The sequence below is a fragment of the Nematolebias whitei genome, chromosome 15 (genome assembly GCF_014905685.2).
Source record: "Nematolebias whitei isolate Nwh7 chromosome 15, NemWhi1, whole genome shotgun sequence".
In the NCBI taxonomy this organism is placed as follows: Eukaryota; Metazoa; Chordata; class Actinopteri; order Cyprinodontiformes; family Rivulidae; genus Nematolebias; species Nematolebias whitei.
In genome coordinates this window covers 42131413-42145637 of record NC_056512.1, presented here as the reverse complement: position 1 = coordinate 42145637, position 14225 = coordinate 42131413, and the positions used below count along the sequence as shown (strand labels likewise).

Genomic DNA, 14225 nt, shown 5'->3' with positions numbered 1-14225 from the left:
TTAGTGTTTTGTTTCTTTTAGCTTTTAGCTAGTGTTCTGCTTCTTTGCGCTTTAACACCTCAGTTTCATCTTCTTGAGCAAACACCAGTTCAGTCTCTCGGTGTTCGGCTGCCTCTTCGCAGTAAATGAAGCTCATGTTTTGGTCTGTTTGGTTGTTTTTCCTCCACGGGTTGTGACTTTGTGAATAACAGGTTAGCCTGCGTGCAGCGAGCTGTTGAAGTTGTTATTCACAGTACAGTCTCACGGTGCGGTCTGGGAGCCTTCTTATGCGTGAAAGTGGGTTTGTTTTGCAGCTCGTGGTGGTTTCTTGTTGCCTGTCTTACAGCTGTTGTGAGACAGGTGTGCGAGACAGCTGTGGGGCTCAGCGTCTGTGTACAAGCAGCACTGATAGGAGTTTGCTGGCTCAGCAGAAAGTGACTGCTGACCCTTGAAACTGAAGCTAATCGGCCCATTTCCATCCATCTGTTAGACAAAACAGCGGACTCCTTGTTCACTAATGTGTGATGTATGTTTTCATAGACGCCGAGTTCCTGGACCGAGGAGACTCGTGGAAGGAGAAGTGCTGGTGGCCACAAGCGCTCAGCGTCTTGGGGCAGTGCGGAGCACCTGAAGGAGGTGAGCGCTTTGCTTTTACGGTCAAAAGAACTAAATGATCAGTTTCTCCCGCTGAGAGCATGAAATCTTAACAGCACCCGGGGGTAACGTTATGACCTTCTTTTCAGAGTGAATGAAACCTCCTCCTAAATAGAAACTGGTCCAGATGACATGGTTGAACCTTTTTCGTTGCTGCTCCTAAATCATTTTGATCTCCACGCTGCCCTCAGGTGGCCAAGCTGAAGCACCAGCTGCAAAAACGATCCCGAAATGCTCCTACCTGTGCAGGCTGCGAGCCCCCCCACCGCCACCCTCTGCCAGCAGGCCACGCAGCAGGCATCACTCAGGTCGGCTAAAACACTGTGCAAAAGTTTTCTACAGCCACTAATTGATGAGGAAAGTGAACAAATGGAGGACAAAATAATTGACAGGTGTAAAACTTTCTCCAGAGAGAGAAACGCATCGTCCTTCAGCTGATCATCTCCTGAATGTCACATTTTCAGCTAATAGCGCTGTAGAAATTGATGATAAATCTTACTTTTTGTCTGTCAATCTTTGGCGTTTATATAAATTTTCATAGATTCAACAAAAGAAATGAAGACCATAGCAGCCTGTCTTTTTGACAGGCTGCAGGTGATGGCCATCAAGAAATATTATAACTAGAGACACAACAGGAAGCTGGAAGCTGAAGCCACAGAGCAGAAGAGCCCCCTGGTATCTGGTTGTAGTTCAAGTCCCGCCCCTCCATGTAAATTAATGAAGCGGACGTTTGCTGGATTAAAAATTAAAAATACACTTCAGATTGTTTTTTCAGGTCGTGATGTTTTTTATTTATGTAGTTCTTACCTTGCTGCTGTTCAGATATGCATTTTGAATAGTTTTTTTTTAAATAGTTATTTAAGACTTTAAGTTCTGGTCATGTCACACTGTGATTGACACTTAGCCTGTTAGCGAGGAGGAGAGTGTGTAGACCAAAGTTTAATATTGATCCCCACGTCCTCGGTGGGCAGCCTCCAGCTCCATAAAAACTGTACTTGCCGCCGTAAACGTCGCATCAGTCCACAAATGTGTAATAAAGTAGGAAAAAAACATAAATACGTCCCTTCACCGTATAAGTCACCGTATGATGCATCACCGCTGCGTAACTGCGTTTGTTACGCGTCACCGCTGACAACCCGGAAACGTGGGCCGGTGTTGTGCCAAAAATCGATTGGCTGCCAAATGGCAGCTGCGGGAGCATGCACGGGAGGACTTGAACAAGAATTTAACACGACTAAGACATAAAAACAATTATTTGTTTGCTCGACATTATAGTAAAGGTGCGTCTCTGTTGAAGTTTTCCTTAATAAAGTCACTTTAATGGTCAAATCAGCTGCATTTCACCTGGGCGGTACAACGAAATGCAGCTGATTTGATGTTTGATCCAGGAGTTCTGGAGCAAGATGAAGTTGACTTTGTATGGCAAGCCAAGTGTCTCATTAATAGCCACTTTTACCTATTAATGAGACACTTGGCTTGCCGTTTACGTTGAGAGCCCTCTAGTGGCTGAAAATGGTAGTGTTCATGTCAGAATGCATGAAATCATCTGATCTCAGCCAAAAAATGGGTTATAAATATGGGGGAATACATAAATAAGTTGCTTTGCTGTATAAGTTGCAGGCATGCTAATTTATACAAAAACAGTGACTTATACAGCAAAAATTACAGTACAACATGGCAACGTAAAAACTGGACATTTAGGCCTCAGCTTTGGACGATAGACGTTAACAAAGCCAACGGCGTCGATGAAGCGTGGTTCATCTTTCGCGTTTAGGAGCCGTTTTATGACAGAATGATTTATAGTTTGGATTTTAATGGAGTAATAAATAAAAATGGCAAGGCACTGGACTGGATATGGGTGATAAAGCAGCCAAAGTCTAAAGAAAATCTTTGAACGTCCTTTAAATCCCTACAGCAGGGCTATTCAACTGGCGGCCCGGGGGCCAAATCAGGCTCATGAGTGATCTCAGTTCGGCCCACTAATTGGTCCATTTTTAAATAAAACTAAATTTTAAACCATAAATCAACCTTGCTTAATGAATAACTGCTGGATGTCTGGCCCCTGAGCTCTTGGCTTTCAATAACCGTGCCCCCCTGAGAAATTTAATTGAATAGACCTGCCCTAAAGTATCAATATAACAAAGATTGTTTGAATACGTTCTAAAAGTCTGGCTTAATAAATATTTATAAACAAATGGGAGGATATAATTTTTTGAGCCTGGCTCTGTTGCAGCCTTGCTGTCTCAGAAAGATCATTTGAAATCTCTATTAGATGCTGTTTCATCACCAAACCACACAGTTTGGAGGCAGACCTTTCTAACCCTGCTTGTTTTCCTGCAGACACTACCCATGATGCCTCTGAACAGACTGGCTCCGAGGCTAAGGAGGAGCGTTGAGGGCCTCAGTTTGGAGCTGGAGGAAGTGTTTGTGTCTGAGAAACCCGACGATCAGCATGAGGTTAGATCCCAGAGCGAAGGATTCTTTCGGCTTCTTCAGGGGTTGCCACATCGAGCAAACTCGCACGAAAGATGCCCTTCCTGACACAACCTGGGCTTGAACCCTCAGGATTACAAGACCGCGACACTGACCACCGAGCCACCGCAGCCCCCACATTACATTATACATCCATGCACATTCTGTTCTTATGAGAAGACGAGAAACTTCTCACATAAGTTCCAGTAATTCCAGTTAAATTGTAGAATATGATCACAAGTTTTCCATTTTTTAAAGTTGGTTTTAAATTCTTTCAATATTTTTCATCAAACTGGTAAAACACTAAATAAAAAAAGCCTTTTTAGTGCAACATTTTCTCATATTTTCCTTCTAAATATGGCAGATTTTGGATATCCCAGATGGCCGCAGGGCTCCCGCCCCCCTTCAGAGATGCAGCAGCGGCTCTCAGAGCAAGCCCTCGCCGGGACCTTTGGATCCGTCCCTCCTCTCTCCGTCTCAGTCCCCTTGTCCTCTTGACTCGTCGCTCGTGTCTCCTTCGAGTTCCCCTCTTCGCCTCGGTTCATCGCCCCCGTCTCCCTCTCAGTCACCCTGTCCCATGGGAGAGCCAGGTGAGACAGCTGCGTGTTTTTATTTGTGTCGTTTCACTGCGAATGACTTTGCTGAAGTTCGGTGAAGAACCTGAAACGGCTGTAAAAGTTAATATTAGCGAAACAGTAGCTGCAAGCTAAAATTCCCACTAATACGTCTGTGTGGTCAGTGACTTGTTGTAGTCCCTGTGTTTGTGGTGACGGTGCTGATGTGTCTGTGCAGAACCTGTGGACTGTGACGCTTTGCGTCTGTCTCCGTCAACATCCCTCCCATCGTTTGCTCTGGAAGGCCCCCTGCTGCGGCCCGGCTCCTCTTCACCCCGTCCAAACAAAACCTTCTCCTTTCAGCGCGAGCCGCCAGAAGGCTGCGAGCGCATTCGCGTCTGCGAGGAAACCACGTAAGTAATTAATTAGTTAAAAATGTGCACGGCGCAGCGCACAAGCTTCTTTTAAAACTTGAACTGATGGAGTCAACACTGTTTGCCGTTTGTCACAATCTCTCAAAAGCCACTGGATGGATTTTAGTGAAACGTTCAAAAGTTAATTATTGGATGTTCAGGTGCTTCTAGAAATTAGACTATCATGAAAAAGTTCATTTTTTTAATCAGTCATTTCAGAACATATAGATTTATTATACACAGAGTGAAATATTTAAAACCTTGATTTCTTGTATCAACACAGAAATGTCTGTAATCGGAGGCGATTCTAGAATCTGACCTTTAGGGGTGCTTAGCCCCCAGTGCTAACGGCTCTTGGCTTGAACAATGTGGTGACCACTGGCATCAGAAGCATTGATAATGTGGGGTGAGGGGGCACACTGGTGGGGGGTCCTCCCCCAGAAACATTTTAATAAAGTAGATGCCATTTCCTGCATTCTGGTGTATTTTATTGGGTTGTTAAACATCTATGTTTACCTACATAAGTAAACACTAATTTAGAGAGCTCGGCACAACAAGAAGTAGCGCTAAGCTAGCAGCATGCAATACAGATGTGCTAGCTAAGATGCTACAGACACAACATTACATCTTAAGGTAAAGCTCTGATTTACATTACACAACCTAATAAATGCTTTGTACAAAATCAGTTCAGTGTTAACTGATCATAACAAACAAATACTAAACCAGATGTTGCAACATAGATATACCTAGTACAAAATACACAAAACAAAGTACAACTAGCTTTAAGCATTAACCTTTAATTTAACCATTAAACATACGATGTAATTATGACAGAAAATGGAGGATTTACCTGCAGTTACCTTCATACAGACGAACATGCGGTACTTCCTGTTTATCACTGTTGTATTGAGCTGCTCATGAGGTCGGCTGCAGGACTTTATCCAAGTTTGACATTTTTCCAGTCTTTGTTTAGTTTTGGAAATAGAATAAACTGTATTCCACACTAAAGCAGGGCAATTCAACTAAACTGCTCAGGGGGCCACAGTTACTGAAACTGCTCACGGGCTGGACATCCAGCAATTAGTCATTATGTAAATAAATCAAGTATTACAATGATGTTATCTTTTAAATTTGTTTATTTTGTTGCAATAAACAGAGCCCTAAACCCAAACCCAGAACCGCCTAAAAAAAAAAAGATTATTTTTTATTCATGGGTGCTGATTTAAAGTTTAGGGGTGTTTGAGCACCCCCCAAAAGAGGCTAAGATCGCTACTGGCTGTAATTCAGTCAGTTTTACAAATATTGAGTTAAAAAATAATGTTTTAGTAGCTGAGAGTAATTAACAACAAATGGCATTTTTTTTATCTTGCGTAAGATTGAAAATAATGTTAGTTTCAATTATTTATTTCACTACGATTTCTATAAGAAAAATGAGCATTGTGTTCTGTTTTCAGTGTTTCGGAGAATAACTTTCTTTCTTTAGAACATTAAATCTCACCCACATGTATGAAAACACTACTTTTATTAATTTATAGATCAAGTCGTTATTTACATTTTTCATCCAAACCTTTTAAAATTTCGTTTTAATCTTATTTTCAAAGAATTGTTACGTTTTAATTACCAAAAAAAAAAAAGATATTAGTTTAGTAAACACAAAATTGTACACCAGTGCTTTAATTGCTTTTCAAAAAAAAAAAAATTGCTAAATCAAACATTGGCTGCAGCTTTAGGAACTTTAATAATTAGGTAAACCTTTAAAACCTTTTCATGTCGCTTTATCTCCAGGTCTGCTTGTCAGGAAGAGCATCTCCTCCAGCCGTCCTGCCCAGATCCAAATAAAGTCAACTTTACCCCCCATGGAGGCTCTGCTTTCTGCCCTGTCAGCCTTCTTAAACCTCTGCTGCCCTCCATGGATCTCCTCTTCCGGGGCCTGTCAGTGTCTCCCGTCACCGGCTGCTCTGGTCAGGCCTCTCCTACCAGACACCTGGGCATGCAGTAGATGGATGTAAGAACTGTGCACTGCCAGGACCTGGAAAACTTAGACGTTTTTTTGCTAAATTGATATGAACAGTATTCTCGCCACAGTGTGCCTGTGAGAGTAACAAACTACAACATACTGTAGGACTTCTGTGGACTTAAATTTGTCTTCAGGGTGGTTTGATTCAACTCATTTCATCTTCATCAGCTCTTACTCAGTGCCAGTGTTCCTCTATGAGTCATAGGTTAGACTGCAGGGTTTTACATTGCTGAGATGCCTGAAAATGCTGGAATGACTGAGTTTTAATACGGTTCGTTTTGAAGGAAAATTGTTTTAGTTTAATGAAGCATGTGTGTGTGGGGGTGTTGATGTCAAAGCAAACTAAATTTAATGACAGAAAGACAAGCACTTCTGTTTGTCATCATTAACAATTGATCAGTCTAGATCAAGATTCAGCCTAATGCTAGAGGCTAAAGACATAACATTTGTTGAATTTCGTTTTAAATTTGTTAATTAAAAATAAATATTTTGGTGTTTGTGGTGCCCAAATTTTACACAGATGTTACCAGGAAGATATTTATTTTTGTAATTTTGTATGGAGTTTCTGTTGTTATTTACATAAAGGGCAGTCTTTTGGGGGTGCTCATTACAAGCAGAAATCAAACTGTTTCACATTTTTCATGTGGGTCACTCCAGATAGTTTGTTTTTTTCATAATTTAAACCCAACAGTTCTGATTACAAGTTGGTATTCAAGTCTGTTTTTATTAAAAATGCATAAAATATCAAATTTGTTGGAACGTTTAGTGCAACATTGATTTAAAATGTTACCAACATGAAATATTTAGTCAGCTGTTTTTTTTTTTTTAATAAATAAAACTTTTATATCAGTTGACGCCAGTCTTGCTTTGACACGTGGATTCGCGGTTTTAAATATAAGAACCGCCCCTTTTCGAAAGTCTGCTTTGTGATTGGTCCTCTGCGCCTCTTTAATGTCACACATGGACCAATGAATTTACTCCACATACCAAGACGAAAAAAAGGCACGCGACAACTTTAAGGAAGGACCTTGTGCTTCACCAGCTTTTTAATAAGCCATAACATTGCATATGTAAGCGATTAGTAAAAACAACAACTTAAATATCCTGTAACGTTTAGGTATTATAATAATAGAAAATAAATAATAATGTCGTAAACCCCAATTTTGATTTAAAGTTCACCTTATTAAGTGAGATAAACGTTCAGGCATATTCAGGAACACTCTTGGGTCCTTCTACGGAAGTTTTTTTTTTTTCTGCCGGGACAATATATATATATATTTTTTTGCTTCTAAACATAAATATTCAACCAAAACACGTACTCTAACTACTTATTGGTTTTTACGCCGCTGGGATTTGGCTAGCTTTGACTGGATAAGGTGCACATTTGTCAGTCGTTTGGAAATATTAAACAATGTTGTGATATTTGCCGATTTTAGACTCCGACTTTTCAGCTAGCATTTCGTAATATCAGAGTCGTTCCCCCCCCCAGTAACGACAATAAGCAGCTGGTGGACTGAACTAAACTTGGCGTGGAAACGTGAGCACCGAAGAGGCTCGGGACATCGGCTATAGTGGAGCGGGACGCCGGTGTGAGGGGAGCCGGGAGCGGAGCGGTGTCGGTGAACCTACCCGGGCCGGTGGAGGACAGCATGGCTGCGGGAAAGGGAACTGGGAAGCCCGCCTCGCTGTGGGACAATATGCAGTTGAGGTTTATCGTTTGCTTTCTTGGAGTCTTCGTCTGTTACTTCTATTACGGAATCCTACAAGAAACAATGTGAGTAGCTCAACTTTGAAACTACTTCTATAAGTTCACATTTCTGTTCTGGAGGTTGAACGTTAAGCTAAAAGTAGGATGTGCTGTGTTTTAAAATAATGAGTCCTTGAAAGTTTTATTAACAAAACAGCACGTTATAAAATCTACCAGCTGTTAAAGCTTTTGTCAGCACAGGTGGTATGTGTCCCCAGGCTCTGGTCATAGATCTGATTTCAAAAGGTTTCAGCTGTGAATCTTCCTTATTACATATTGTTTTTGAACAGCACTGATCTATCTATCTGTCTATATATATCAGATTAATTAAATGTTGGTGAAAGTAGCTGTGGATTAATTTATGTAATCATTGTCTGACCTTTGCAGCACTCGGGGTGACTATGGTGGGGAGAAGTTCACATTTGCACGAACACTGGTCTTCATCCAGTGCATCATCAATGCTGTTTTTGCTAGAATCTGTAAGTATGTGCTCATTTTCAGTAAACCGGATTATGTTCCGAAGATTGGAATCAAATTGGCAAAGTTTAATGTAGGCGTCACCTTTTCATTGTCTTCATGTTGCGATTTGTAAAATATTGTTTCTTCTTTTTTTTTTTTTAAACCAGTAATCCAGTGTTTTGAGGGCTCCAAACCAGATCACACCAAGACTTGGATCTACGGCTTGTGTTCCCTCTCTTATCTCGGAGCCATGGTGTCCAGTAACTCTGCTCTTCAGTATGTCAACTACCCCACACAGGTGAGGTTTCTGACATTTATCAAAAGGACAGTTAATTGCTTTAGGTGATGTGAATGTCTATATGATCAGCATTTGTGCACAGATATCCTAAAGTTGTGGTTTTTGTTACAATAGGTGTTGGGAAAATCCTGCAAGCCAATTCCAGGTAAACCCAATAACGCAACGTTTCAGTTTACCTTCATGTCATGTTCACAAGTTAATCAGCTGTTTTGCTTTTATTTCAATGAACAGCTGAAATTTTAAGCTTCTCAGTTGCTCCTTTTTCAGTGTTACTGAACACAAACTGCTTAGAATCACAATTTACTGTTTTGATGAGTGAAATAAGTGAAAGAGCTCCTACCTGGTCAAGCAAGAATGATTCTGGTCTCTTTTGGGTTGTTAAAGCGCGTATTAAATATTCTTTTTCATTCATTGAATGTTTTTTAAGTTCAAAGATCCTTTTCCAAGTTATCCCATCTGTCGTAGCTTTATCTCTTGTTTTACGTTCAAAGCACAATCTTTGTCACATGTTTCGCTCTCGAGGTTAAAGGCCTGATTATGTATCAAGTAAAATTGTTGCATTTTGTTCTTTTTGCAGTGATGATTCTCGGTGTTACGATACTGAGAAAGAAATACCCTCTGGCTAAGTACCTGTGTGTGCTGCTGATCGTCAGCGGCGTTGCCTTGTTTCTCTACAAACCCAACAACAGCTCGGCTGTGACGGATGACCATATTTTCGGCTTTGGAGAGATTCTCCTTGTGAGTTCAACATTTCTCTCGTGTCTCACTGATTTGCTACATTTACCTCCGTCTCCCTCGCGCTTCAGGTCACTGTGACTTCTGTTACTCACGCTTCGTTTGTTTAACTCCGTCACAGTTGGTCTCTCTGACGTTGGACGGCCTGACTGGTGTGGCCCAGGACCACATGAGAGCCCGCTACCAGACGAGCGCCAACCACATGATGCTGAACATCAACATGTGGTCCATTCTGATACTGGGACTGGGTGAGTCGTTTCTTTTTGACAAACATCGAGTGGACGAGTCGCCACTGAGCGCCAGATGCATTTTCACCCGTTTTGAATTTTCCACTAATGATGAATTGGTTCAGTCTGACCAACACGCAGCAGAACAACTGATTGTTTATTAGTTTAAACAGAATGCAGGGTTCAGTTATAGTTTTAATCTATAGTTTCTTGTCAAACTGTAACAGTTCTAAAAACAAATGCATAAATATGTGAAAGCTGAGTCGGCATCCACATTATTTATTTCCCATTTAAAGTTTATATCGTACAAACAACTTCTTTGTTTTGTGCTATTTCAACTTGTTAACCAAAGCATTCAGATCGATCAGGAGCATTATGACTTTAGGCTTTAGTAAATTTGATCATTTTCAAAATATTCCAACTTTATTTGCAAAAATGTTCCTTATCAAAGTACATTTATCTCTTCAGTACATTCAAAGATCTTTTTTTTTTTTTTTGGTAAGCTGCTTCAGCATGCTGCCTCTATTTTTGTCTTTTTATGTTGTATTCAGCTTTTAATTACAATTTAGCTAATTTGAGCTATTATCTAAAATCCTATTGGTTTTAGCTTTTAGTTACGCTGTTGCTCGTTTTATCTTTTAGCTAAGGGTTTTTCCATCTTTAGTTATTTAGGACTCTGAATTCACGACATTTTTTCAGAAAATGCAAATTTTTCCAATTTGTTTTTTAGATCCACACAAAATCATCCTTTTCCTTTTATCTACTTCCTGTTTGTCCATTCAGTTTAATGTAAAATATTTTAGCATCAGCAGCAAATTTAAAACATTCCTTTTGGAGCAGTGTTATATCGTCCTTAAAAAATAAAAAAAATTATCATTTGAGTTGTAAAACTTTGCAATGACAGTAAATTGATGCACAAACTGTGAGACGAGTATCTGTTGTGACGGCTAGATTAACCTTTTTTTTTTAAAGCGCTGAAGTTTAAAAAGCTCAAAAGGTTCATTATTTAAACTTTTCAACACTATAACAAAAAGTCCATGCTCAATAATCCAGATTTACAATCCAACAGTTTGGGTTTTCAACACAGTTCTTTGGCGCCACCTTGTGGTCAAAAGAATAAAGAGCAGCTTGAAACAACATCGTGGTCTTAATGAAAAGTATTTTGGGGAATACACTTGTTTAACGTGACTTGTTTCCACGATGACCTTTGCTTGTGACTATTAAATAAAATCCTAAATAAATAATTCAATAGTAAAAAATAATTTGCAACACATTACCAGTTTGGAATTACGCTTGTGCGTTATTGGCCTCAATTCACCAATTTATGTTTAATGTGAGATTGTATTGTAACTTACAGCCATATTGTGTTTTTCTGAATTGTTTTATTTTTCAAACTGGTCAACTTAACTCATGAAACGCATAAGGCTGACTGGCTCCGTGTCGCTCACTGGTTTTTGTTTCGTATGAATTCCCCACTGACACGCAGCACAAACTCAGCCAAAGATTCACTTCCTTTTAAAACTTTGAACCAGCTACTGGAGCACTGACGCAGCTTCAGACGTCAGTGATCACATGACTCTGTCCAAAGGAATCAAACTCCAACACAAAGCTTCTGAAACACTTTTAAAAAAATAAATTTGTATATACAAGCACGGAGCTTCAGCCTTCAAACGGTCCGTCACTATCTGCTTTGATGCTCCCGCTAATGAGCATTTATATAAATAAAAACAAAAATCAAAAGCGGCGGCATTAAATGCAGCAAATGAGCCCAATTTTCTGTGCAGCCATAACTCATTAACTGTGCAGGCAAAGTGTTAGTTTTATCTTTCCTAGATGAGAAGTCGTGCACATCAAAGTTCTGCGAGGAGACGACTGCAGTTTGTTGAAGAGCAGCACATAAAACCAGCACGTTTAACGATGTTGTTTTTTTAATGGGCTGAGGTTAAACATCTAAAGGTCAAAGCCAACGTGAGGAATGTGAAGATGTTGCTTTAAAACTGGCTAACCAGCTTCGTGTGCTATTTTTGACTTGGTTTACATCTTTATATGTCTTTCTCTTTTTTTTTGTACAATTAAGGTGTGGATAAATATCTTTTATTTTTTAAATTTCTTTTGGAAATTATTGATTGAACTAGTAGCTGGTCTAATTGACCAGAAAGGTCTGCCTTGATGTTCGTCTTCCTTTCACATCAGTTCAGGAGATTCCTGTAAAAACATTTAACTGGAGCACGACGACCAATTTTCTGCAGTGTGTGGGTGTAAGTTACAAACTGAAAGTTTTGCAAATAGTTATTTTTAACAAGTTGCCCAGTTTTATGTAGGATGCACAAAGCAACACTTGAAGAATTTTTTTTCAGTCCATCTTTGGAGCAGCTGTAGTTCTTCTAGTGTTCGCAGGCTCAAGTTGAAACCAACAAAACGTGCACTGACGTGTTTTTTTTCTAATATTGTAAAGAGTTCTTTTGAGAAGACCCAGAGCAGGTTGTTGTTTTCTAATTGAACCTCTTGAGGGCGCTGCACACTTAGTTTACCAGTCTGGATCTGATTTTCTTCATCACATTTTTTAAAATCAATACGTGACAATATGACCATTACGAGTTAATTTTCTCGTTTTTATGACGTCATTTAATTTTTTTGTCTCTTTCCACGCTCAGCGGTGCTGTGGACCGGAGAAGTGTGGAAGTTCCTGACTTTCACCGAGCGCCACCCCAGCATCATCTACAATATTCTTCTGTTTGGTCTGACCAGTGCTTTGGGTCAGGTGGGTGGATGAGAGGAAAAGGGACGGATCGGGTCATTAGCTCTTTACAAACGAAATGCAGTGTTGTGCATTCGGAAAATTCATCTCCCGAATGACGTTTTCTTGTTTTTCTTTCCCAGACCTTCATCTTTATGACGGTGGTGTACTTCGGACCTCTGACCTGCTCCATCGTCACAACTACGAGGAAGTTCTTCACCATCCTCGGCTCGGTCATCCTGTTTGGTAACGTCATGAGTGGGACGCAGTGGATCGGCACCGTCCTCGTGTTCCTTGGTGAGACTCGGTTTTATTTTTACTCTTAATTATTCTTTCTATTTTTTTTTTTTAAATCAGCATTTTCTTTCTTTTCCACCACAAGTTCTGTGAAATTCTGCATATTCTTCAATGTAACGTAACAGCGTAGATTAGAGCGTTAACACAGGAGCAAAAAGCCCTTGTGGTTTTGGTGGGGTAAAACTTCTCATATGAACTGATAATTAGGACAAGATGCTGATGTTTTAAGGTGTTTATATGTTGCTGTTTGTAACTTGTTGTTCAGCTGCACTCCTTTTCTTTTCTTTCTTCAGGTCTTGGTTTGGATGCTAAATTTGGCAAAGCTCCCAAGAAGACAATGCACTAAAACACCCCCAGAGAGCACAAGAGCATCAACGGACGATTGCAAGACAAATTATAATACTCTATAATATGTTTTTTTTATTTTATTTTAGAAGATGTACAGAAAACTGTATGTGCCTATGTTTTGTTAAAGTAGGGCCAGATGTTTAACTGTATAAAAGAGTTATCGTTTCCAACTTCCTGTGCTTGAACTGAACAGATGTTTTACGTTGATTGAAACCCAGAATGAATTGTGGTGAGCCTTCAACATGAAAAACAAACGTTTTAATGTATGTGGAGGAATGATTGGGGGGCGGGGCTCGACTGAAACCAGCTCACATGACTGAGGTAAATGTTGAACCAAACTAGACCTAAAAAATGTTTCAAGCAAAAAATGATACCAAATGTTTTACAAATTGATGCTTAAATATGTGTAATGATCACATGTTGTTTACTATCTGTAAAACAGCAAAGTATATCGTTTTAAAAACTGTAAACAGTTGTATGTAGGCTGTTATGTTCAATATTATTGAATTGTTTCTACTTTTTTTTCTTCTAAAAGTTATAAAAATAACTTGCCATAAAAGGGAACTTCTTACATTCTGTGGTGATTTTATTTTTTACACTTGCTTGTTGACTTTTTAAGTCGGTTGTAATTCTCATTCCTGATTGGCAGGATTATAATTTGAATCTGTGAATATTGAACCTTTTTAATAACATGCTTATTAATGCTAATAGATCAAATATTACACTGACCACAGACTCGGCAGCTCGTTCGTTTGCTGTCAGACATTTTGCTTGTTAGGTTTAGAGTTGCTGGTTTTCGTAGACCCAGAGAAATGTTTCTAGATCTCAACCAAACAAAACTGATTAAACAGTTTGTGTTGCGAGTTAAAACACACTTTATCGAACATTGTAAAGAGTGAGTGCATTTTTATTTTACATATTCCTTCTAAGTTTTTGTAAACACAAAATGTGATGACTTGAGGAATACTGTAGAGCCTGTCAAAAACACATTTGGGACATTAGAAATAAATACGTTGGTCTGTTCAACAAAAACAGGGACACCTATTTAAAATATATATATATATCTGTGGATCAATACTAAGTTCTAAATAAATCATAACTTCTCTGTACACCGATGACAAGTCACAAAAAGATTTTACAAAAACTACTTTATTCTATAGCTCTACTCCTAGACTTGGTTTTATCAAACAGGTGTTTCAAAGCTTTGTTTGTTCTCCCTGCAGCTGGAGGGCCAAATATAAAATATGACGAGTTAATTCATTCAACCTTTATACACTTTAAAAAAATA

The 14225-nt window shown here is 39.4% G+C and overlaps 2 protein-coding genes across 2 annotated transcripts in view; both read left to right on the top strand.

Moving 5' to 3' along the window:
- The window catches only part of fam117aa (family with sequence similarity 117 member Aa), a 13850-nt gene extending 7700 nt beyond the window's left edge, over positions 1-6150 (top strand). Inside the window, exons 3-8 of the mRNA XM_037688605.1 lie at positions 520-615; positions 825-941; positions 2974-3090; positions 3470-3695; positions 3898-4072; positions 5858-6150. Coding sequence (XP_037544533.1) covers positions 520-615; positions 825-941; positions 2974-3090; positions 3470-3695; positions 3898-4072; positions 5858-6071 — 945 coding nt within the window. The 3' untranslated portion in view covers positions 6072-6150. The remainder of the gene's footprint in view (positions 1-519; positions 616-824; positions 942-2973; positions 3091-3469; positions 3696-3897; positions 4073-5857) is intronic.
- A 1283-nt stretch (positions 6151-7433) lies between these two features.
- slc35b1 (solute carrier family 35 member B1) lies at positions 7434-13496 on the top strand. The gene is made up of 9 exons (XM_037688723.1): positions 7434-7863; positions 8224-8315; positions 8463-8593; positions 8708-8738; positions 9171-9331; positions 9450-9576; positions 12210-12316; positions 12436-12589; positions 12883-13496. Exons 1-9 carry the CDS (start codon positions 7739-7741, stop codon positions 12933-12935), a joined length of 981 nt encoding a protein of 326 aa, XP_037544651.1. The 5' UTR covers positions 7434-7738; the 3' UTR covers positions 12936-13496.
- Positions 13497-14225: the final 729 nt, after the last annotated feature.